We start from the raw sequence: 26683 nt of genomic DNA, 5'->3' as shown, positions 1-26683 counted from the left end.
TTATTTGGTAACTTTAGTGGACGTTACTATATCCGGGCGTCACTTCCTGTTTCCAGAAATTAATATGGAATCCCATTATATATTCGTAATAAACAATCGGCATACTGATATACAATAAAAACTTATATAAACTCAAATCATTTTAATTCCGGGAGCTATATAAAACTGAATTTAATTTATCCAAATAGGATTTAATTGATACTTATAATGGCGCTATGTTGTAAGTATATAGATATATATTAAATAGTTATCAAAGGACTTTTGTTTACAAATACTTAAAATTTATTCCATAGCAGGGGTTTAGTAAAAATTAACAACAGTATTTTAAAACAACTTTCATGATAAAATAACTTTATTATAAAATTTATTAAAAAGGGACTTTAAAATTATTTTATTAAAAAATCGATAAAGAGGAGGCATAAAATCATATATGACTTATATTATACTATTTTTGGAATATTGGTTCTTAGGAGGGGAGGGAGATGTTAATATTCTCAAATGGTTTTTAGTTCACTACCAACAATGGAGGAATGCATATATATATATTTTATATTTCATTATTGAAATGGGAGGGGAAAATTTTTATAAATTATGATATTTATGTAAGGATGTTATGGTTAGAATAATTGTTTATAAAATATGTATTATCTAATAAAAAATGTTTTTATAAATATTCTACCAATCAGATAAAAAGCAGTTCACATCTACATCTACATTCAAACCTTTGGGCTGGAGTGTCTCCAATCGATGGATCCACTGTGTTTCGTTTTGCGCCACTGCTTGTTTTAAATTACCGCCCCTCCAATGGGGTTCAATTTTGTCGATTGCACAGAAAGATAATAGGGTGGGATTACTTTGGTGGACCAATTTAAAGTGGTGAGAGAGGCTGTGGTTTTTAAAACCTTTTCTAATGTTTGAAACATGTTCCCTGAGTCTTATCCTCAATTCTCTAGTGGTCCTACCCACATACTGTAACCCACAAGGGCATGAGAGGAGGTATGTCACATGTGTGGATGCACAGGTAATACATTTTTTAATTTGATATGTTTTCCCATTAAAAGCAGATTTAAAAAACGTATTTTTCCTTTTCTTGAATTTTGAGGTCCTACATATCATACACCTGCCACAGCTAAAAAACCCTTCCTGGTCCCAGAAAGTGCCAATTTTGGTGGGCGGATTGACTACATTGTGGGCTAGCTGTAGCCTTAATGTTTTGGGTTTTGTATATATAAACTGTGGCTTGGATGGAAGGAGGGTTTTAAGAACATTATCTTTTAATAGAAGGTGCCAATGCTTTTTTAAGATCTTCTCCATTTGTGTATGTTGTCTCGAGAAACTGGTCAGAAAGGCCATACTGTAATCTTTCTTTTTCTTTTCTCTCTTAGTGAACAAGTCCTTCCGTTTGATGTTTTTAACTTTATTCTTGGTCTTTTCGAGATCTTTTCTTCTATATCCTTTTCTTGGAATTTTTTTATAATTAAGTTGGCTTGTTCTTCATAATCGCTTTCTTTATCACAATTTCTCCTAATCCTCATTAGCTGGCTATTAGGAATTGTGTTAAGCCATCTAGGATGGTGGCAGCTGCCTATGGGGATGTAACCATTGGCATCCACTTCTTTAAAGTGAGTCTTAGTGCAAAGTCTGTTAAAATCCTTAAAAATATTTAAGTCTAAAAAATTAATACCTTCGGAGCTGCTGGTGTGGGAAAAGGAGATATCATAGTGATTATTACTCATAAAGTTTAAAAATTGATTTAATGAGTTCTGGGTGCCTCTCCAAATAATAAAAATATTGTCTATGTATCTCTTGTAGCTAATAAGCTCTTTTGGTCTGTTATTAAATATTTGTTCACTTTCCCACTTTCGCATAAAAATATTGGCTATTGAGGGAGCATATTTTGCTCCCATAGCTACTCCTTTCTTTTGTCTGTAGTACTTTTTCTCATGCCAGAAGTAATTGTGGCTCATTGCGAGGTCCAATCCTTGTAATAAAAATTATTTTTGTTTAGTTTTTATTTCAGTTTGGTCTAAGGCCCATTTTGCTGCTCTCAGTGCGTGCTCCTGTTTGATATTTGTATAGAGGGAATTGACATCTACTCCCACTAGAATTGTCACTCTCCTCTATCTTAATATCTTTAATGATTTCCATTAGATGTTTGCTATCACGCAAATAGGCCTGGCCTTCCTGTGCTAGCGGCTGGAAGAAACAATCCAGGTATTCACCCAGACGTGACAAAAGAGAATTCACCCCACTAACAATGGGCCTACCAGGCGGATGTTCCTTGTTTTTGTGAATCTTCGGTAATTGATATATTACCGGTACTCTGGGCGCATCTGGTACCAAGTATCTGCTTTCTTTCTTATTTATAATATTTTCTTTCTTTGCCCATTTTATTAATCTTATTAATTTTGCTTTGTATTTCTTGGTGGGGTTCTCTTTTAATTTTTCATATGTCTCATAATCATTAACCAGTCGATTGAGATAATCCAAATAGTCTTTTTTGTTCAAAATTACAAGGCCGCCCCCTTTGTCTGCGGCCCTAATTACTATGTCCTTTCTTTTTTCCAAGGATTTGAGGCCTCTTTCAATATCTTCTTTTTTCCTTGAATTTTTTATTTTCAGACTTTCCAGATCATTCTCCACCATGGTATTATTTGATCTATTTAGATCATAGCACTATAGCACTTTATATATACTGAATTTATATGGTATATATTTGTTTCTATTTGTTCATTATTTAGATGCTAGCGCTGCATAAATTTGTTTTTATTTATCTGTTCTAAGAATTTCTTAGTGTCTGCAGCAGCTGCACACCTTCACAGTTTCACCTATTTAATAATTTAACACTATTGTGTAGCGCGGGTTTAAATTTGTTTTTTAATTCAAAAGTTTGACTGCACGATCCCTCCAGAAAGATCTGGCAGACATTGGAGTTGTGGTACACTATTCCACTATAAAGAGATACTTGTACAAATATGGTCTTCATGGAAGAGTCATCAGAAGAAAACCTCTTCTACATCCTCACCACAAAAATCCACGTTTGAACTTTGCAAATGAACATATAGACAAACCTGATGCATTTTGGAAACAAGTTCTGTGGACCGATGAGGTTAAAATTGAACTTTTTGGCTGGAATGAGCAAAGGTACATTTGGAGAAGAAGGGGCACAGAATTTAATGAAAAGAACCTCTGTCCAACTGTTAAGCATGGGGGTGGATCAATCATGCTTTGGGGTTGTATTGCAGCCAGTGGAACAGGGAACATCTCACGAGTAGAAGGAAAAATGGATTCAATAAAATTTCAGCAAATTTTGGATGGTAACTTGATGCCATCTGTGAAAAAGCTGAAATTAAAGAGAGGATGGCTTCTACAAATGGATAATGATCCTAAACACACCTCGAAATCCACGGGGGATTACATCAAGAGGCGTAAACTGAAGGTTTTGCCATGGCCTTCACAATCTCCTGACCTCAACATAATTGAAAATCTATGGATAGACCATAAAAGAGCAGTGCGTGACAGACAGCCCAGAAATCTCAAAGAACTGAAAGACTCTTGTAAGGAAGAATGGGCAAAGATACCTCAAACAAGAATTGAAAGACTCTTGGCTGGCTACAAAAAGCATTTACAAGCTGTGATACTTGCCAAAGGGGGCAGTACAAGATATTAACTCTGCAGGGTGCCCAAACTTTTGCAGACACCATTTTTTTGTTTTCTGTAATTTTGAAAGTGTAAATGATGGAAATAAAATCTAACTTTTGTTGACATATTATAAGAATGTCTAATCTGTAATTTGATGCTTTTTGGAGATTTTTCCATCTTTCCTTGGCTTTTTTATGCACATTAATACAAATTTTTACTTGGGGTGCCACAACTTTCGATCCCCACTGTATATGTTTTATTTTAAAGACGCTGAAAATGTGTGGTCTTTGTTGCTGGGTTAATAAATCTTGCAATTTTTTTTTTTTTAAACCCATGATATTCTTGTTTTCTCTTGTGTTTTTTGTTGAAAAGGTTCAAAAGTTTTGGCTTGTATTTAGATTTTGTGTAACCAGTGACCAGTGCCCCCATCCAATGCAGAGTGACCAGTGCATGGGGATTAGAGCGCCGCCTGATTACACAGAGCAGGGTTCTTCTGCTTTCCCGGCGAGGGCACTGTCATGCAAAGCCCTGGACCGGCTTCTATGATAGACGTCACCAGTGTGCTGTCTATCATAGGTAGGAGGCGGGACTTCACATGACAGTGCCCGCACAGGGTAAGCAGAAGAACCCTGCTCTTTGTAATCAGGCGGCGCTCTAATCCCCATCCCCCTTCCCCTCCGGAGGCAGCCCAATAGGCCCTACCTTAAGAAAATACCGGTCATATCGGCCACGTTTTTGGCCGATGCCGATCCTTTCAAAAAAGTGAATATCGGTCATCGATTATCGGCCAAACCAATAATCAGTTGATGCCTAGTGTGAACACACTATTGGAATTTATATGTTTACATGTGGATGTTCTAGACTTCAAGTACTTAGAAACCCAGTTTTTCTATAACCTTTTTTTTCCCATAGTATAGATATGTGGGTACTTACTGTTGACTGACTAATTTCCTCTGCTGGAAGTCTGTTCCAAGCATCCACTACTATTTTAGTACATTAGGAACCTCTCAGAGAGGTAGAATGAGGTGTTATTAATGGTTTCTTAGTTTTGTATTTTAGGAAATAAAAAACAAAAAAACATTGGTGGATAAGGCAGATATGACACAGACTTGGCAATAGACTTTTGAGGAAAAAAGCTGAGGACTTTAAAGCATAGTTTTTATATTTGTTTTAAGGAAAAGCCTCTAAATTAGAGTAATTGCGATCAGGCCTAACTAAATTCTTTGTAGCCTGCCTGACTTACAAATTTGTTTTAAAAAAGGATCAATGAATTTGTTAATCACTACCGGAGAGGGAATGTCTTTTGTATAGCTTCACTGTTTGGAAGCAGTTTGAATTGTATTTTTTATTTTTTTTTATAAAACTAAATTCAGATTCAATGCTCTTTAACTTTCATTTAAAGAGAAAGGTGTAGGGCAAATGTCATGTTGAAGCAGCAGTAAATCTGTACTTTTTTAAAAATTTAATTTAATTTTAATTTTTTTTTAACTGTTTCTCTTTCTTTTCTTGTATCACCTTAATTTTTGGGTGATTCTTAAGTTGGGTTTTGCTATGGTGAAAAAAAAAAGGGGGGGGGGGTGATAGAAAGAATGTTTAAAACTTTTGAAAATGCTGATATAGAATGTTAAAACTTCCATATAGCATTTTGTGTTTGGGCCAATTTATAACAGTTTTTGTGTCTCTTCCAACATTGAATAATTGTTTTATAGAAATGTTTTGAAGCTCCTTCCTATCATTTAGCTATTACCATCTTTGACAATAGTAACAGTAGCACCAGGTTTTAGCAACAGTCGTTCAACTATTTTTTTTTTTTTGTACATTTTACTTACAGTCCTCTCTACAGTCCAGATATGTGGCAGTCATCATATACGGTCATTGATCAATTATTTTTTTTGGTGCCATGATTACGTTCAACCACTTGCCTACAGGGCACGTTCACCCCCTTCCTGCCCAGGCCAATTTTCAGCTTTCAGCAATCTCACATTTTCAATGACTATTGCGTGGTCATGCTAAACTATACCCATATGAAATTTTTATCATTTTTTCACACAAATAGAGCTTTTTTACAAAAAAAAAAAAAGAAAAAAGACAGAACATTTTGAAAAAAAAAAGTTTTTCTTATTTTCTGTGAGTAAATTTTGAAAATAAATAATTTTTCTACTTCACTGATGTGCGCCGATGAAAAGGCACTGATGGGCACTGATGATGTGGCACTTATGGGCACTGATGAGGTGGCACTTATGGGCACTGATGAGGAGGTACTAATATTCCGCACTGATGGGCACTGATAGGTAGCACTGATAGGCGGCAATGATGAGCACTGATGAGCACTGATAGGCAGCTCTGATGGGCACTGAGAGGTGGCACTAGAGGGCGGCACTGATGGGCACTGACAGGCGGCACTGATGGACACTGACGGGTGGCACTGATGGGCACTGACACGGGTGGCACTGATGAGCACTGATGGGTGGCACTGATGGACACTGATGGGCAGCACCATCAGTGCCCAAAATAAGTGCCCATAGTGCTGCCAATCAGTGCCCATCAGTGCCTAGATGAGCAGGCACTGATGGGCACTGAATGGCAGCACTATGGGCACTGATTTTGGGCACTGATGCTGGGCAGTAATTGGCACATTATTTACATTTTGTGTAATCAGGGCACTGATGATCAGTGCACTGATTACTTGTGCTTGTCTCCCCTGTGAGGAGGAGCCGCTGATCGGCTCTCCTCGCCTCACTCTCTGACAGTGTGAGGCAAGGAGAGCCAAATAACGGCACTTCCTCATTTACATGTGACCGGCTGTGATTGGACACAGCCGATCACAAGGGTAAAGAGTCATGTCATTGACCTTTACCAAGATCGGGGTCGCGCCGTGTCCTAGCAACACGGCACGGCCTCGATCGCAGCTCCGTGAGAGGCTGTTCTGGTGCGCCATCATATGATGGCGTCCCAGAACAATAGCTGCACCACTCTGCCATCATTTGACGGCGGGTGGGTAGCAAGTGGTTTGAACAACAAAGGGACTTCCAGCGCTAACTGTGATATCTCTCACTCTCAGGAATGAATAAAGTCAAATTACCGTGTGGTGCCGCTGCTAATTAATGCTGATTCAGCATAAGTCAGTGCATGGGGGGTGGGGCAGCAGCGCTATCCCACGGTACATAGTCTACAATGTAACTCAGGCAGGCTTGATGGAAAACCTTGAAAAGTTTATTTATAAAAAATATATAGTGACGATTAAAACATAATAGAATGTGTTCCAAACCAGATCTGTGACGTTGCTGGGGGTCACAGGATGACCGAGCCGCTGGGTGAGCCGGAACTGAGTAGATGATCACAACAGGGAGCCAGGCAGAAGGGAGAAGGATCTTCATATGTCTGGCCGGCAGCTCTGATTCAGCACAGTTTTTAAGCATTTTATGTAAGTGCAATACTTTATTGTTTATTTTTAATAAAACCGGTTTACACTATGGATATCTCCATCATTGCTTTTATATGATTGTTGGAGCCATTTCTGTGGGTCGGCCTCTACACCATCAGGGACCGCTAGTGTTTGGGAGATCGGATATTCCCCGGGGACATCTGGAACTAAGATTTGACATTCATTTGGCTTATCTCTGGTAAGCAGATTGTTTTGGTGAAGCTTCCTAGCGGGTCCTCAGCTCATTGGAAGTTACTCTTTATGCACATCTGTTTCTATTATCTGGTAATTGCATTTAGATCCAGGTGGTGGCTTATCCATAAGGCCTTCTTTGAGCTATATATTGATCTGCCTTTATATTGATCTGCCTTCATTTAACAACTATCTGTTAATTACAACACGTAAGGTGGTGGTGCATTCATAGCTTCTATCATCCTTTGAACTGCTGTGTATTTGTTTATTTATATCAACATCTGGTAAGCAGCCTGTGTTGGTGGTGGGTTGTACTAGCACCTTCCTTTTTTTCCTTTGGTACATTCGGGAGTGACTCACCTGAATATTATACAGTATCACGCTATGTTTTATTTGTTTTTCATCCACACACATAAGATATCGTGATCCTGGGACGGCCATCGCTGTGGAGGAATCCTTCGTAGATTTTCATCTGGCTCGGTCAATCCCTATTCAAGGCATAATTTACTGCTACTTCTGGTAAGCAGTAAATTTATTCATTTTTCTTGCACGGGTGGATATTCGGTTGAATATATACTTTATTGGACTTTTTGAATCAAACAACAATTTTATAACAAACATTGGGACTTTTTGGACTCTTGATATATGTTTGTGTCACCTAGCGCAGCTTCCCCCCTCCTCCTTTTTTTTCACTTGGGTGTTGGTGCAAAAGGAGAGGAGTTGAAGGAATGACATCCTCATTATCAGTGATGGGAATAACGGCATTATAAATAAACAGCGTTACTAACGGCGTTACTTTTTTCAGTAATGAGTAATCAAATTAATTACTGTTTTCCCCATTACAACGCCGTTACCATTACCGCGTTTAAAATGCGGCGTTATTGTACTGACTCAAGACAATTATGAAGACTTCAAATCTACCACTAGAGGATAGTACTAGTAGTAGAAAACAAAGTACCAATATGAATGCTTCTCTATGATCCCCCGCTGTCACATCAGCTGAAGTCATCTCCAGGCTCTCAACCTGCCGCTGTCTGCTCCTCAGTCCTAGAGTACGGCCCTTCTGGAGGCACCATACCCTCCCACAGCCATCAGCAAATGAGTCAGCCTCAATTTTGGCCATCCATCAGGCCATATTATTGACCTCACAACCTACAGCAGGTGCTACAATCATTCCATCTCATGGCCAGTAGAGAGTGCATATCAAGGGCAAGGCTATGTACCCATGCCATGGTGTGAAGCAACTTTTTATCGTCTTAATATAAACGCTCTTAATATGAAAGCCTCATCATCTCCAGCACCTTAATTGAACCATAATTATTATTATTATTACAAGTCCTTTGAGAGAATTTTTTGTGTTACTGTTCAGTTAACACACACACACACACACACAGACACAGTTCCACACAACGACGACGACCAGGAGTCAGAGCGATGGCAAATCCAACGAGTTCAAAGGTAGCTTTCGCAAACTGGAAGTATAAGCACTACTTTTCCCTCATTGAGGTGAAAGGAAAGAATGTTTATGTAATGTGCAACTTATGCACAGGAAATAAGAGTCTCTCCACGTCAGTGGCAAGTCATTCAAATCGAATGAAGCAACTCACATTGTCACATGCCGCCACAAAACTAGTAGCCAAGAACGCAGCTGATAACGTGAGCTCTGCTATCAAAGGAGGAGATGGAGCCACAACATCAAAGCAACTGAAACTTGATTTTTCACCACCGCAAACTCTTATAACGCAGACAGAATGAAACAAAATCATTTCCAAATATATAGTTGAGGAGATGCTGCCATTGTCGACAGTTGAGTCGGATTTTTTCCGGGCAATCATTGCAAAAATACCTGCGAGACAGGGGGTAGGCCCGCCATGCAAAAAGACGAGTATGCCAGAATGAATAAAAAGGGGGGTGGGGGGAATGGTGCTGTCTAGTAATGGGAAGAGGATATAAAAGCCTGTATGCCAAATAAAATGTGGCAATAAATAGGTAAAACTAGTAATAAAATGACAATAAAATAATAATAATAAAATGACATGGTATGAGTAATAATCCGGTGGATGGATCCTATTCTCCTCTACAGGTCCTGGGTTGAATGTCTATGGGGATTCCCGGATGGGAGGATTCCTGGGGAGAGCTGGGGTCTGGTAGTGCAAATAAACCCCAATTTGGCAATATTACACTATGTGCCTTTCCTTTATACTTTGAACACCTGTTCCACCGTTACCCCGCAGATATCTGGAGCACCCAGCCCATACAGCCGGGACACTACCAGACTCCAGCTCCCCCCAGGAATCCTCCCATCCGGGAATCCCCATAGACGTCCAACCCAGGACCTGTAGAGGAGAATAGGATCCTTCCACCGGATTATTACTCATACCCGCTCTATACCACTGTGGGGGGTGGGTATTTCTGGTGAGTGTGCTATTTACCAGAGGGGTCACGGAGCACCTCACTGCCCACCACGGGGTCACTTATTGTGTTTAATCCACACAAAGATTGTCACCTACTTACCAATTTATCACCTTTTGGACATTTCCAGTCACTTTATCACCAGTTTATTCTGTATACTCAAACACTGGACTCTTTTTTCCTGGTTTAAACACTATCACCATTTATTTATTTATTTATTTACGTCACTAGTTTACGTTGGTATACACCCACACCAACCTTGTATTTTCACGCAATTGGCACTTTGAGTCCATGGTGTTCTGCTTATTGTATTATATGCACTTGCCACTTTGAGCTTATGACAGTTTGTATTATTATTATTTATATTTTACATCACCTGTGGTCACTTATGCACTTTTTATCACCACTACATTTTTTAGATTGAAGTTGATGGTCATATATATATATATATATTAATTCATTTATGCACCTGGCACTTTTGATTTTTTTACATTTGTTTCCTATTTTTATACAGTTCATATTCCCACATTTTACGGTTTTCCCCTCTATCTTTTATCTTGTCATTTTATTACTAGTTTTACCTATTTATTGCCACATTTTATTTGGCATACAGGCTTTTATATACGCTTCTCATTACTAGACAGCGCCATTCCCCCCACCCCCCTTTTTATACCTTTTATAGTCTTTTGACTATAATTTAGGGAGGCTGCAGTCTAGCATTTGCATATTTATTCACATCCATATATTCCATAAGTGCGGAGTTCATTACCTACATGCCAGAATGAATGCCGACCTCAAAAAGATGTTTGAATATGTAGAATATATTTCCACAACAGCCAATATTTGGACGACATATAATAAAAGCAATCTTGGCGTAACCGCACATTGGATAAATCCAAACAGGATGAAGCGAGGAAAAGCAGCACTAGCATACAGAAGATTCAAGGGTCTTCATACTCATGACATTATTGCAAATGAGCTTGACAACATTCACTCATCCTATGACATATCCCATAAAATTACATCAACTCTCACGGAAAATGGCTCCAATTTCATCAAGGCCTTTAAAAGATGCCAGCAGCCAGTCAAGGAGGAGGAAACTAAGGATGATAAGGAGGAGGTGACATTTATGGACATTAATGATGTATTGCAAAATGGTGGTGATGATGAAATTGTGATCACTTTGCCGCCACATCAGAGGTGTGCTGTGCACACTTTAAACTTTAATCATGTACTGATGTTGACAAGTGGTTACTGTCAAAAACACAAACAAAAGCAATATAAAGAAGCGCTACCACAAAATGTACAGGCTTATGGAACATGGCTAGTCGTTCAATGGTGGCTGCAGAGACCGTGAATAACATAATTGCAAAGAAGCTGATGGTCCCTTGCAGAACAAGATGGAATTCATTTTATGATGCGCTGGCTCGAATCTGTGAGATTCCTAACGGTGAGCTGAGCAACATCTCATCCAAGTTGGGGATGACAGCCATCATAGAACAAGAGCATCAGTTCATCAGGGAGTACTGTACTGTCATGATGCCACTTACAGTAGCCTTAGACATTCTTCAGGGAAAAGACAACTGTTTCCATGGTACACTCCTTCCCACACTGGAGACATTGATTTTCAAGACCTTGGCCGTAGCATATGTTGTGTATAGCAAAATAACAGCATCCACTCACAGTTTGGGGAGTTCACTATCAGTTTGAAAGGTGTTCGCTGGGCCGCTTCCGCGTTCCACCGGCTCAAACCACCATTCCCGGAAGTGACGTATTGACGTAAACAAGCCACGCCCTTTTGCTATACACAACATATGCTACGCAATGGAGGTTTATTCTTTGTTCTAGTGACCAAGAAGTGTCGAGTCAAAGGCTTAAGAGTGCGGTAAGCAGCGGTGCTTTTTGGTGGACCATCCGCCGGCGCCACATATTGTTTTTAGCACGGATCACAACACGTGGCACTTGGTATTATTAGCACTTGGCACTTTATGCAGATGTATGATATATGACACTTTTAATGTGGTACACTGAGCACAGCCCAGGTTAAACCTATTGATGTTTTTAACGGCACGTAGCACTTTCTTTGTATTGATTGCACTACATGCACTTTCATAGCACATAAAGCACATATTTGCACAATACTAATTTAAAAGTGGTAGCGCCGGGTCCAACATTTCTTGCATTTTCCCTAATCTACTACCTCAGAGGTAGGTTGGAGGCAGCTTACACCACTAATTGATTTTGTACTGAAACTCCGTAGCGCTGGTACACAACCCCCCTTTTTTAAAATAAGGTGGCCTACCAAAGAAAAAAAAAGGAGGTACCAGTTAACAGAGTGAAGTGAGTGAAGAAAGATAATTTATGCTGAGAAAGCATAACAAACAAACTTTTCCATCACTTCTATGCTGCCGACTGAGGGGCCAGGGGCCCCTCTGCCGGGAAAACGAAGGTTTCTTAGACATAAACACTGGAGGTTTGGGTCTTATGGGTTGTCTGGGCTAGCTGCGATAAAGAAGGGTCAGCTAGTGCAAGTAGTGCATCGTCCAGGCTGGACGACATCAGGTGCATCCCAGCGATATAATCTATCCAAGGCATCCAGATGGATTTAAAGCGGTCCTTTCTACCTTTACAGGTGGCTATCTGCTCCTCAGCCTTCATAATATCAGTCATCTTCTTGACCCAGTCCCCCCTGCTTGTAACATGTGGGTTCTTACAATGGATCGGGATTAGTAGATTTGCTGCATTGAGTAAATGGGGGGAGAACACTCCTTTTATATTATGTTATGGGGATTGTGGGGACATGTAGCAGGAAGTGGACTGGTACCAGTGGGAGGTCAACCTCCAAGAGAGTGCTTATACAATTCCTTATTTCTTCCCAAAATGGCTTTATTAAAGGGCAGTCCCACCACACATGTAGCAATGAGCCGCGAGCGCCACAGGCACACCAACACAGTCAGAGGTCGAGGGATATATTTGAGCTAAATTGGTTGGAACCCGACACCACCTGGTTAGTAGCTTCTAATTGTTTTCTTGGGTCTTAGCATCTAATGAGGTGGGATGGGTTTATTGGTAAAGAAGGGATAGCTGCACTTCAGTAAACTCCCTCTGCAGGTCACGTTCTCAGTCCCCAATATATCCTGGCTTACTTGGTGCAGCAGTGGATCGGTGCAGTAATCGGTGCAGGGTCAAGATCATATGTGGGATGGGCTTGCTAACTAACCAAAGCCGCTGAAATGGAGTTAAGGTGATTCTCAGGCATCGTGGGTATAAAAGAAATGGCGGAGCTGGTGGTATCTCAAAAAATCCAAGGGGAAGGGGCCATAGCGCTCCCACAGGGAGTCTAAAGACGCTAAGTCCTTTACCCTCCAAGAACCTCTGCAGGCTAACAGTCCCATCCGCTGCCCTGGTGCCTAAGTCCAATATATTTTCCCCTAGGGGGAACCACGGGAAGCCCCCGATAGGAGCCAAAGGCGAGAGTGGTGGCGCCAGAGATATGGAGCCTTTTAGCTTATCCCATAACTTAAGTGTGTGGATAGTCAAGGCTGAGACCCATTCCGAGAGACCCCTGTCCGCTGCATCGGCCCAAGGGGCATGGGTCAGGTTGTGACCTGCCAGAGTTGTTTCCAGGGAAACCCATAGTTTAGAAGAGGTGTAAAACCTCCAAATTAGAATCCACTGTAGTGCCACTGCTCTATAGTAGGACTTCACATCTGGCATGCCTAGGCCCCCTGTCTGCTTAGGTCTTTTCAATATCGCCATGACAACCTGTGGTCTTTTGCCAGCCCACACAAATTGTATGCAAAGCCATTGGAGTTCGAGAAAAAAAGTGACCGGGTAGGGGAACAGGCATCATCTGCAGGAAAAACAAGATCCTAGGGAGGACAGTCACCTAGGGAGTCAAATGCTCCCCACAGAGACCTCCCCAGGTCCGGGGGTAAAGTAATCAATAGTATCTCGGATTTCGAGTAATTTATCTTAAAATTTGAGACTTGACCAAAGGCTTTTAGTTCCTCCATCAAGTTGGGCAGCGAGATCAGAGAATTTGTGACATGGAACAGGATGCAATCAGTGTAGGCAGTGAGCCAATGTTCCATGGAGCCAACTCTCACTCCTCCTATGTTCCTGCCAGCCCTTACCCTGCGGAGTAATGGTTCCAGAACAAGAGCAAACAGGAGAGGTGATAAATGACATCCCTGTCTTGTACCATTACGGATGGGGAACCTAGTGGATAAATAGCCATTTAACTTAATCTGAGCAGTGGGGGATGAGTACAATGCGACGATCCAGCAGAGAATATGTGGGCCTAGGCCCAATCCCTGTAGCACCGCCATGAGGAAGTGCCAATCAACCCTATTGAACGCTTCCTCAGCGTCGGGAGATAATATCAGATATCAGGTGTCGTTTTTGCGGTGTGTCCGGGCCCAGTGGGTTAGCTGGATCGCCCTAACAGGGTTGTCTCTGGCCTCCCTTCCCACGATGAATCCAGCTTTATTAGGGTGTTTAACTGAAGGGAGTATGTGTGTTAAACAGTTGGCCAGGACCTCAGAGAAGATTTTCAGGTCAGTATTAAGTATATGTGGTGGTATTTTTGAGGCAGTGTGTGGTCCTTATTCTCCTTTGGGAGTACAGTGATATGGGCCAGAGGGGCTTCCGGTGATATATTAGTATCACCACCTTTAGTCAACGAATTAAAGTACCGGCACATGTGTGGATGGAGTTGGGTAAAACATTTCAGGTAGTATGCTTTCGTGTTGCCGTCCGGCCCAGGGCTTTTCCCATTGGGAATTGATTTTAGCGTGGACAGTAATTCCTCAGGGGTAATTGGAGACTCTAATGTATCTCTCTGCTCCTGGGAGAGAGAAGAAAGTCCTGCAGAAGTAAAGTAGTCTCGGAAATGCACCAACCTGAGTTCTGGATCACTATGGGGACAGAGGGAGTCCAAATCATATAGGGCTGCATAGTAGTCACGGAAAAGGGATGCAACTTTCGTGGTCTGTACCGCTGTGGCATTTTGCAGGGTTTGGAGCTTATGTACCCAAGTGGAGGTACGTTGTTTATGTAGGGCTCTAGCCATCATCCTACTGCATTTTTTACAGTGCTCATAAAATTTATGAGCTACAAAACGCATCCGTTGGTTAATTTGGAATCAAGGAGTCTAAAAAAGAATTCACAAAGTTCCGTAAGCTTCTGCATAGCCTCCGGGGTTGCCCGTTGTTTGTGCTGCAGCTCCGCTAGTTGAAGGGCTGACAAGACTCTTTTGAAGTCTGCCTGTCTCTCCTTTTAAAGTTTCGTCCCCAAAGCTATAAGTACTCCTCGAGTCACGGCCTTGCGGGACTCCCAGATCGTGCCAAAGCTGATTTCCCCCGTAGTATTCTCAGACAAGAAATGTGTGAGAGTATCCGACACTGGAGACCTTCATTAAGTCTCCACAACCAAGTCCTGGATGCTGGGCCCGACAACAGGAGTGTAGCGGTGATTGGGGCATGATCAGAGATGGTGATCTTCTCTATAGTAGAATCTACCAGATCATCCAAGGTATTATGGTCCACAAATAATAGGTAAATTCTGGTATAGGTGTCATGTGTCTTCGAATAATAATTAAAGTCTCTGTCGGATGCATGTAATGCTCTCCAGCTGTCTATTAGGAGATTTGTTTGTAAAGACCTACGAAAGTGTTTTAGGAAAGCGTGCGAGTACACCGGACATGTATGGAAAATGTCTAGAGAAGGGTCAGGGCTGACATTAAAGTCACCCGCAAGAATAAGCTTACCTTCCCTAAATTCTGCAAGTCGTTCCAGGACCGAGTCCAGGAAAGTTAGTTGGCGGGTATTGGGCACATACAGGGTTGCAAAAGCATACTTTTGCCCCTGTATGGCCCCTTCAGGAAAACATACCTACCCTGTGGATCTGCGCAATGCTCTTGTTGGTGAAAGGGGCAATGTTTATGAATGGCGATGGCTGTACCACGGTACTTCGCTACTGGGGAGATACTAAGAAACCATTGGGGGAAAAGGTGCAAAGGAAGTTTAGGGATAGAAGTGTGTGTGAAGTAAGTTTCCTGCAAGAAAAGAACCTGCACCCCAGCCACTTCAACTCCAACCACAACCTATTACGTTTATTAGGGGAGCAAAGACCACAGGTTTTATATGACATAAATATAATATTAAAAATATCAGTGATAAAATACAGTATATAACGGTGATAACCTTATAAAGTGACTGGTGCAAATAAATATATTATATATCAAAAAACAAATATTATAAACTGTAGTAGTGCATGCTTAAAGGTGCATATCAAATAAAGTGCTAACGTGCACGTGAAAACTCCCAACTATACCATAAACTGTGGTATATAGGTGCTATAATAAATATGTCTTCAGCAGCCAAATTCATTACGAAACGCGTACAGCGTGTCGCGTCACTTCCAGTTCCGCACGATCGAGATCGAGACTTGGACCGCATCGCGCTCCAGACTCACGAATTTATGCCTGTATACTATCCTGTTATGGGAGTACCTCTCTATTTTTGCGTTATTAAAACTACCTAGATGGTATCACGCTATGTGCCTTGTTTATTTATTATCCCCTGGTATACGGTTATGAGCAATTTCCCGCGGACACCTTGGACCATTTCCTGCTAATAGGAGCCCATTAAGACCCGCCATTATTCCAGGGATACCTCCATATAGGATCTCCGAGACCACTTCCAGGAAGCTTCAATCCAGAAGTAGGGGAGATACCGAGATCTCTGGTCACTGGATACCTTTACACACCCATCTTATACCCCTGTGTGGGGTGGGTGTTTCTTGTGAGTGAGTTTTTTTACCAGAAGGATCACCCAGCACCTCACCGCCCAGCACGGGGTCACTCCTTAAAGCCATTGGTAGAGCGTTGTCACCTTATTATTCACTTATTTTCTGTGGATATCCTTCACACTGCATACAGTCACTGCATGTGACCTAAGAGACTTTATAACATTGGACTGTCTATGAATATATCCGCTGCATATAATTGTTATTTTATATTTAATTGACACCTTATAGCACCTATATATCACAGTGTATGGTATAGTTGGGAGTTTTCACGTGCACGTTAGCACTTTATTTGATATGCACCTTTAAGCATGCACTACTACAGTTTATAATATTTGTTTTTTGATATATAATATATTTATTTTGCACCAGTCACTTTATAAGGTTATCACCGTTATATACTGTATTTCATCACTGATATTTTTTATATTATATTTATATTTTCTAACATTCCCATTTTAGCCAGGGCCACTACCCTACCTTCCTATTTATTCCACATTTAGTCCCCGGACTAATATTCAGGGAGGCTGCAGCCTATACATACATGTATATTTATTTCTTCACATATTATATTTATCACCATCCACTCATTTTTATATTTTTATATTCCCATATCTCTCATTTACCTTTGCACATATTTTTATATCTACATCCAAATAGACCGTTAGCGCGGAGTTTATACCTTCTAACAGGTTTTATATGACACTACCTTAACCGTAGCCATGGAAAGCGGGGTAGTAATCGTCCAGACGACCAAACCAGAACCTCCAATTACGACATATCAGGAAAAAGGAACTTCATCTAAAACAAAAACAAAATAAATAACAGGTTTTCAAATCAACATATAAAGAACCACTAGTGAACAGTCAACGAGTATTTGAGACCTAAGGTCATAATAAGACTGCATGATCTACCCTCGGGGTCCATCCAAGAGGACATGTCCCCCAGGGGTGAGCATGGTGCCCTGTCCAGGGCAATCCCCTTGGAGGGGGAGACCTACATGGGGAACGCGGTCAGGTATGTGGGTCAGGTCTGAGCCCTCACACCTCAAAGTTTGCTTAGTATTTCCTCCATACTTTAACGGGGGGTGTATTAAATGCATCTCACTGTAATCACAGGCACCTTCTATCTCCATAGTGAAGTCACGGGGGTGCCACAGAAAGGTTGATGGGGTCGCAAAGTCCACTGATTAGAGAGGGATAGACAAAAAGGTAATGTATGGAATATGGGCATTGGGGGTGGGGCCCTTCTAGCTGTGGGATAGGGTTGAGGCAATTTAGGTCATCAACAAGTGCCCCCTATTCCCCCATTGTGGGGAGTGAGGCAGTAAGTGAAGATTGTCTCTTTCAGCCCCTGGAGCGTCTTTTGGGGCACGCTGGTAGCCAAGGTGGAATGGCCGAGGGCAGATGGACATCCGTGGAGATACGCCAATCAGGAAAATCCACAGGGCCAGGGCCCGTTGGGAAAGGAAGTGCGGCAAATCATCTTTGGTGTGTAAGGTGACATACTTTCTGTCCTTTTTAGCTTGAAGATGAAAGGGGAACGCCCACGTATAGGTGATCCCTGCCGTGGTTAGAGCCTCCAGCAGGGGATGGAGCGCTCTCTGCTACATTAGCGTTCTTCTGGAAAGGTCCTGGTAGAAAAAGAGGCGTACTCCATTGAAGTCATAAAAAGTTTTATTTGTGCAGCTTACAGATTATATCTCTAGGGTTGTTTGGGTCTTGCGATGGTGGGCGGATCTCCACTGTATACCACAAACAAAGTTCAAGCGCCAGTCCTACATGCAATTTCCATGTTGTATCTTGACCCCCAAAGTTATAAACTGGTGAAGACTATGCTCCAAGTGCGCCACTGTCGCCCGATCCTTAACACAGGATGGTGTATGCAGACAGTTAAACAAAAGAGAAGGATGGCGCTCAGGTGTGCACTTGTGATAAAAAAAGTACAAATGTGACCTCAGAGAATGGTCTTTGTGAAGGGCCTCAAAAGTTTAATAAACTCATACAATAAAAACTATTAAATCAATGGAAATACTTCCAAACCGGACTCTGAAGCCTCTGGATCCTCTGGATCTCAGAGATAGAGGAGGCTCTATTGGGTCAGATTTAGACTTATCAACCTGATAATAATTCAGGTTAATAATAAGACTCGGCTTCCAACTATGCACTGGCCCCGGTTCAGTGTAGCGGCCGCACACAGAACCGTGTGAGCCACTACCATCGGAAGTTCCAGCCTTCCATCAGGGAGCATCTTTTTTCATCTGATGTCATTGCGAGTCCTACGATTACCACCAGGGATTCCCACAGCTCCCTAGGAGATCCAGAGGCTCCAGAGGCTTCAGAGTCCAGTTTGGAAGTATTTCCATTGATTTCATAGTTTTTATTGTATGAGTTTATTAAACTTTTGAGGCCCTTCACAAAGACCATTCTCTGAGGCCACATTTGTACTTTTTTTTATCACAAGTGCACACCTGAGTGCCATCCTTTTCTTTTGTTTAAATGGATCTCCACTGTCAAACTCCACTGGATCTGAAGCAGATAGGCCCAAAACATCCCAGAATATGCCTTATGGGGTGGGAATAATATCCTTAGGTGCCGTCGCTTCAGGTAGCCCTCTAATGCGGATATTGGCTCTGCGACTATGGTTTTTGGTCGTCTAATTGGCACAGTAAAGTGTCTATCCATTGGTCCTGCTGCATGCACTTTTCTTTAAGTTGTGGAAGGGCAGTCAATGTTTCCTCAAATTTCTGTTCAAGAGACTACAATCTGTTGCCCAACTGTGATGTATCTGCCTTAAGCTGTTTTACATGTTGTTTAAATGCTTTTTCTTCCCTGTTAGAAAATCACTCCAGGTCATCCTTAGTGAGGAGAGACCATATATGTTGCTTAAGGCCTCTATCCCCTATAATGTCCGACATGTCAGACCCCATATCTTGAGAAATGTTGGAGCAGGGGGACACAGGGGGCGCCGAGTCACAGGGGTGAGAGGCAAAGAGGGATGCAGCTATTTGCTGATGTGGCTGGATGGCTTCTGCACGTGTCCTGTCTGCTCCCCATTCCGGCGCCATCTTGGCTGTGTCTCCATGTGTCCCGCTGGCTTCGGGGAAGAAGGATTCTATGCTTCCCTGGTGGGGTGTTGCGGCTCTGTGGGGTTGGGAGGAGAGTCTCCTGTATTGGGACATTATCTGTGTGCCCGAATCAGCTGTTCCAATCCTCTGTAAGTGCTCAGCTGACTGGTGTGAAATCAGAGCTCCGGCGTCCTGCTGCCTCACTCCTCCATGTCCAGGCCATGGCCCCCCTGAATGTCCTCTTTTATCCAGGTCATGATATATCTATTAGTGGTAGTCACATTCAGCTGGACTGTTCTATTACATAACTTCTTTTTCCATTCTATTTAGTGTCAGGAACATACCCCAGCATCAGTATCGGGACAAGGTTATATGGTGCTCGGGGCAAAGATGCCGAATTGCAACCCCTCAGGTGGAGTAGTGTGTAAAAGACACGAGCGCAGTAGCGAGCAGGAATGTAAGTAATTGTTGTTTCATGTGCTAAATTAGTGCCTATGGTTGTGGTACAACACAGCAAACTGAAGAGTTTAATAGTGGTGAACATATACAAAAAAGAAAAAGAGAGCCACAGATGTAAAGACAATGACAACTCCCTAAAACTAAAACTTGTAGGAACCAAAAAGAAAGATTTCATATTACAGTTAAAATCAAACATGTTCGACATTATATATGTCCTGATAAAAACATATCACAATATACATAAATTATATTGTCAAAAGTATTGGGACGCCTGCCTTTACACGCACATAAACTTTAATAGCATCCCAGTCTTAGGCCGTATGGATCAATATTGAGTTGGCCCACCCTCTGCAGCTATAACAGCTTCAACTCTTCTGGAAAGGCTGTCCACAAGGTTTAGGAGTGTGTCTATGGGAGTGTTTGACCATTCTTCCAGAAGCACATTTGTGAGGCCGGGCACTGATTTTGGACGAGAAGGCCTGGCTCGCAGTCTCCGCTCTTATTCATCCCAAAGGTGTTCTATTGGGTTGAGGCCAAGACTCTGTGCAAGCCAGTCAATTTCCTCCACCCCAAACTTGCTCATCCATGTCTTTATGGACCTTGCTTTGTGCACTGGTGCGCAGTCATGTTGGAACAGGAAGGGCCAACCCCAACTGTTCCCACAAAATTGGGAGCATGAAATTGTCGAAAATGTATTGGTATGATGACGCCTTAAGAGTTTGCTTCACTGGAACTAAGGGGCCAAGCCCAACCCCTGAAAAACAACCCTACACCATAATCCCCCCTCCACCAAATGACTTGGACCAGTGCACAAAGCAAGGTCCATAAAGATATTGATGAGTGAGTTTGGGGTGGAGGAACTTGACTGGCAAATTGACTCCCCATCCAGAGTAGTACAGTGTTACTATGGTGACACAGAACTACTCAGATGAAAGTATGTTACATAAATTAAAAATACATTTCAATAAAAGTTTTTTTGTACACACACATTTTTTTAATGCTTTTTTTCACATTCAAGTGCTAACACTACTTTCATTAACACAATGTACAATGTATTAATGAATGCAGAGCTGAACTGATTGTCATGCCACCAATGCTCTGCCACCTGCAATTCCTAAGATGCTCCTTTGGATTGAGATTTTAGGATTACGGAGGTCAAAAAAAAAAAGTACTGTGGGGGATAGCACCAGACTTTAGGTGTTTATTGCAGCCTGAGCTTCTTTCTTTATTTTGTGCCCCGCCTTATGTAACAATTCCATAGAAAAAATCACTGGGTGATTCTGTGCTTTGAATCTATTGGATCACCATGAAAGCCTGAGAACAAGGACAACATAGGTCAGCAGTGGAGAGTTTCCTTTAAAATGCTACATTGCTATCTATGAGCAAATATTTACTACAGTATTTCATTTTCTAAAAATAACATATTAATAAATTAATCTTATTTTTTAAATCAAGGTCACAAACATAAACCCAAAGAGATCTTGGTTATTCTCTATGGAATCTTTAATCTGCAAATAAATACACAGTATACTGTATAAATGCTTGGGTGAAAAAGGGTTTCTTATTTGAACAACTCTGCTTATCCAGTGATATACTTTAAATGTACAATAGATGTATACAATACTTATTATTTTCTCTCTATTTTTTTTTCTATTTGTTTTCCATTTATGAACTCATTTGTGTTTGTCTTTTTAAATCTTAAATTGAAACACTGCCCGAAAAAACTCCTATGAAGACAAGCCATGTGATATTGAACTTTTAACTACATTTACATTTTTTTATTGCAGTGTTCTGTTATAATTTAAAAAAAAAATCTGAATTGTGTTTTTGTTGGTTTATTTGTATTTAATTAATTTTTTTTTCACATATGGATTTCCATCAGATATCATTAGTGAATAGAGTAAGTACATTTTATTTAAATTCTGGGATACATTAAATAAGGTATGATGCTCTTATTCATTAAAATTATAATTATTATGACAAATATTAAATTCTATAGCTTAGTGTATTACTAAAAGTTTAAAGAATAGAAATTGTCCACTTAGCAAGGGGAATATTCACTGAGCTCACAAAATAGGATGAAGCCGTGTTAACCTACTGTAAATCAACCAATTATTTGCAACAAAAAATCCTATTTTTTAAAAATTTCTCTTGAACTTGATTGGGCATTGACAGTAAACACAACTTCATCTTATTTGCTTTCATTCATTTTTCAAAGTGAACATACAATTGTATTTTTTTGTTGCTATAATAAATACATGTTATGCTATTAATTTTTTTTCTTATGTCAAACAGACCGCACATGAAAGTCACGTCATCACATTTTTTTTCATGGGATCTAAGAGCATGGCTGTATATAATCTTCTGCTTTTCACCTTCATCCTTATTATATACATTGGGACAATATGTGGAAACGTTTTGATCATCATGCTGGTATATTACAGCAAGACCCTTCATTCTCCCATGTACTTCTTCCTCTCCCAACTCTCTATATCTGACATCATGCTGACCACAGATATTGCTCCTAACATGTTAAATATTGTCCTACATGAGTGGACCTCCATATCCTTTTCTGGTTGCATCACTCAATATTATGTCTTTGGCACAATAGAAGTATTTGAATGTTACCTTCTGACAGTGATGTCCTATGACCGCTATCTAGCCATCTGCTCTCCTCTGCATTATGTCTCCATTATGAAACCAACTCTTTGTATTCAATTAGTTCTTGCATCCTGGCTGTTGAGTTGTTTTTTGGTATTCATTTTTATACTTAGCATATGTCAACTAGAATTCTGTGGGCCAAATGTTATTGACCATTTCTATTGTGATTTAAATCCTCTTCTGGAACTTTCTTGTTCAGATACATCCACAGTTCAAATTGAAGCCACCTTGTTGTGCTTACCTGTGATGGTATTACCCTTCCTTCTGATAGCAGTTTCTTACACTTATATTGTTGTAACTCTGTTAAAGATACCTTCCTTTCCTGGAAGACTGAAATCCTTTTCCACTTGTAGTTCCCATCTCACTGTTGTGTTTATATTTTATGGAACCCTAAATGCCACATATCTTATTCCAAAGGAAGGACAATCACAAACCACCAATAAGATGATATCATTGTTGTACACTGTTTTTACCCCCTTTGTAAATCCTTTCATATACAGCCTAAGGAATAAAGATATCAAAGAAGTTGTAAACAATGTTTTACATAACCACGTGGTGGACTCAGCGGGCACTTTCTAAAGATGGAGGAAATGCTAAAGGCCAAATCGCAGAGGCCGCTAGAGCACAACAGGAGGCTACTGCAGCACAGCTGACAGCACAACAGGAGGCTACTGCAGCACAACAGGCAGCACAACAGGAGGTTGCTGCAGCACAACATGCAGCCCAGCAGGAGATGAACCGGCAGTTTGCAGAGGCTCTGCTAGAGTTAAAGAAAGAAGTTGCATCTCCTGTGCCAGCTGAACCAAAATTGGTACGTGCCTCGTACCACCTGCAAAAGATGACACCGGCCGATGATGTGGAAGCATACCTGGCGACTTTTGAGAGAGTCGCTGTCCGTGAAGGTTGGCCAAACGAACAGTGGGCGGGTCTGTTAGCCCCATTTCTGACAGGAGAATCGCAAAAAGCGTATTTTGACCTGGACCCAGATAAGGCCCAGGACTATGAGACTCTGAAAGTGGAGATACTCGCGCGCTTGGGTGTCACCATGGCAGTCCGGGCCCAGCGCGTGTATCAGTGGACCTATTCCAGCAGCAAGCCACCCCGTTCTCAAATGTTTGACCTGGTCCACCTCACCAAAAAGTGGTTGCAACCAGAGACCTTGACGGGCCCCCAGATCGTGGAGCGTGTGGTAATGGACCAGTACCTGCGCGCGCTCCCTGCTGCTCTGAGGAAGTGGGTCGGACAGGGGGACCCCAAAACTGCAACCAAATTGGTGGACCTAGTGGAGAGGTACAGTGCTACGGAGGACTTGGTGAACCCGTCTACGCCCCACTTCAGTGTGTCTAGGGGTGCAAGATCGCCCAGCGGTTCTGGTAAGACTGTTCCAGGGTTAAAGTGCATGGGGAAACTAGATAAGACTGTTGTTACCGCTAATGAGACTGTTGGTCCTAGGCCTGGAGACTGGCCAAAGAAGCCAGGAAGGTCTTTGGGACCGCTAAGAGGACTGGGGATAGAGCACATACAGTGTTTCCGCTGCCATGCATTTGGGCATATTGCTGCAAACTGTCCTATAAATGATGAACCTATGCAATGCGATTTTGCTTATAGGAAAAGACCCATATCTTTGTTTGCACAGGTCGCATATACTGCTTCATGTCAGAGTCGCATTGAAAAGCAAATGTGTGTTATTGCAGTGGATGGAAAGCCGCTCACAGCCCTGCTAGACTCTGGAAGTGTAGTGACCCTAGTCAGAACTGATTGTGTAAATCCCACAAAATTACACCCCAGCACTATTGGGGTCATTTGCATCCATGGGGACACTTGGGACTACCAGACAGCAGTGGTTGAGGTTGATACCCCTTGGGGCAGTGTGACCCATTCAGTGGGGGTGGTGCCTTCGCTACTTCATGAAGCTTTAGTGGGGAGGGATTTCCCCCATTTTTGGAGGTTGTGGGAGAACAAGGGGAGGCTGGTGGAGAGAGCTCCCCCTGCTCCGGAAGCACAGGAACTCTCACCAGACCCTTTTTGCCAAAGGGAAGGAAACCCTGTTGGGGGAATCGAGGGAGCTGGAGATCCTCTTCCTTTCCCTGTCATGGCTGGGGACCCGGAGGACCTGGAAGCTAGCTCCCAGCCAGAGGGTAATGAACAGGAGGACATTTCTGGACCTGACAATGAGAGTAGCCAGAATGTGGTACCCGACTTAGAAGTCAGGAGAGAGGATTTCTGTACCGAGCAATTACGAGATGTCACCCTCCTTAGAGCCAGAGAAAACGCTAAGATGGTGGATGGGGAACCAGTAGATCCTCACTGGGCGGTGTCTTTTCCCTACATGGCCATTAAAAACAATTTACTGTATCAGGTGATAAAACGGGGAGAGGATGAGGTTGAACAGCTGCTGGTTTCCAAACCCTTCCGCAGGTTGGTCCTAGACCTGGCCCATGGTCATGTAATGGGGGGACATCTCGGTATCGAAAAGACCAGGGAGAGAATCACCCAAAGATTTTTCTGGCCCGGGTTGCATGCAGATGTCAGGGGGTACTGTGAATCATGCCCTGAATGCCAAATGTCGGCACCATCGCCCCATTTTCGCAGTCCCCTGGTCCCTCTACCAATCATCGAGGTTCCTTTTGAGAGGATCGGCATGGACCTGGTGGGGCCGGTAGTGAAGTCTGCCCGGGGTCACCAGCATATTCTGGTAATCCTAGACTATGCGACACGCTATCCTGAGGCCATACCCTTACGTAATACTTCCGCTAAGGCTATCGCCAAGGAGTTAGTCCAGGTGTTTAGTCGAGTGGGAATCCCAAAAGAGATCTTAACCGATCAGGGCGCCCCATTTATGTCCAGGGTTACCAAGGAACTGTGTAGATTATATAAAATCTCCCATCTCCGTACCTCTGTCTACCACCCCCAAACAGATGGTTTGGTCGAAAGATTTAATAAAACCTTGAAAAGTATGCTAAAAAAGGTGGTTGACAAAGATGGGAGAAATTGGGATTTTTTGCTCCCATATCTTATGTTTTCCATACGAGAGGTTCCGCAAGCATCCACAGGCTATTCTCCCTTTGAGCTCTTGTATGGTAGACATCCCAGGGGGCTGCTGGATGTTGCCAAAGAAACATGGGAAGGTGAGGCCACCCCATATAGAAGCGTCATAGAGCATATCTCCCTGATGCAAGATAGAATCGCTGCTGTCTTGCCACTGGTACGAGAACATATGGAGCGAGCGCAGGAGGCCCAGAGGAGGGTCTATGATCGGGGTGCCAGAGTCCGTACTTTCAGCCCCGGGGACAGAGTGTTGGTACTGGTTCCCACGGTTGAAAGTAAGTTTCTAGCCAAGTGGCAGGGTCCCTTTGAAATTATCGAGAGGATAGGAGAGGTCAACTATAAAGTCTACCAACCAGGGAAAAGGAAACCACAACAAATTTATCATGTGAATCTCTTAAAGCCCTGGAAGGACAGAGAGACTTTATTGGCTGCATCTCCGGCCCCAGCAGACCGGGTGCCGGTGACACCTGACGTCCCCATAACAGATTCCCTGTTGGTGGCACAACAAAATGATGTTAGGGGGTTTGTGTACAAAAATAGAGACTTTTTCTCCCCCTTACCTGGACTGACCAATGTGATCCAGCATGATATAGTGACAGAACCAGGGGTTCGCGTAAATTTAAAGCCATATAGAATCCCAGAGGCCAGGCGAGAGGCAGTCGCAAAGGAAATAAAAAATATGTTAGAGTTGGATGTAATAGAAGAGTCCCACAGTGAGTGGTCGAGTCCCATAGTATTGGTCCCAAAACCTGATGGCACTATCAGGTTTTGTAATGATTTTAGGAAACTCAACAGTGTATCCAAGTTCGATGCATACCCGATGCCTCGGGTCGACGAACTCGTGGACAGGTTGGGACAGGCCCGCTACATAACAACCCTAGATCTAACGAAAGGCTATTGGCAAATACCCCTAACTGAATCAGCCAAAGAGAAGACTGCCTTTTCCACTCCTGAGGGCTCGTTTCAAT

The 26683-nt window shown here is 42.2% G+C and overlaps 1 protein-coding gene across 1 annotated transcript; it reads left to right on the top strand.

Annotated features, from left to right (window-relative positions):
- Positions 1-22352: 22352 nt before the first annotated feature.
- LOC309554759 (olfactory receptor 1468-like) lies at positions 22353-23246 on the top strand (the record flags this gene model as incomplete). Its single annotated transcript, XM_082256460.1, has 1 exon — positions 22353-23246. The coding sequence occupies one exon, from the start codon at positions 22353-22355 to the stop codon at positions 23244-23246; it is 894 nt and encodes a 297-aa protein (XP_082112586.1).
- Positions 23247-26683: the final 3437 nt, after the last annotated feature.

Source organism: Pelophylax lessonae, assembly GCF_965119305.1.
Source record: "Pelophylax lessonae genome assembly, chromosome: 4".
NCBI classification, from domain to species: domain Eukaryota; kingdom Metazoa; phylum Chordata; class Amphibia; order Anura; family Ranidae; genus Pelophylax; species Pelophylax lessonae.
This window is presented reverse-complemented; position numbering and strand designations above follow the sequence as displayed.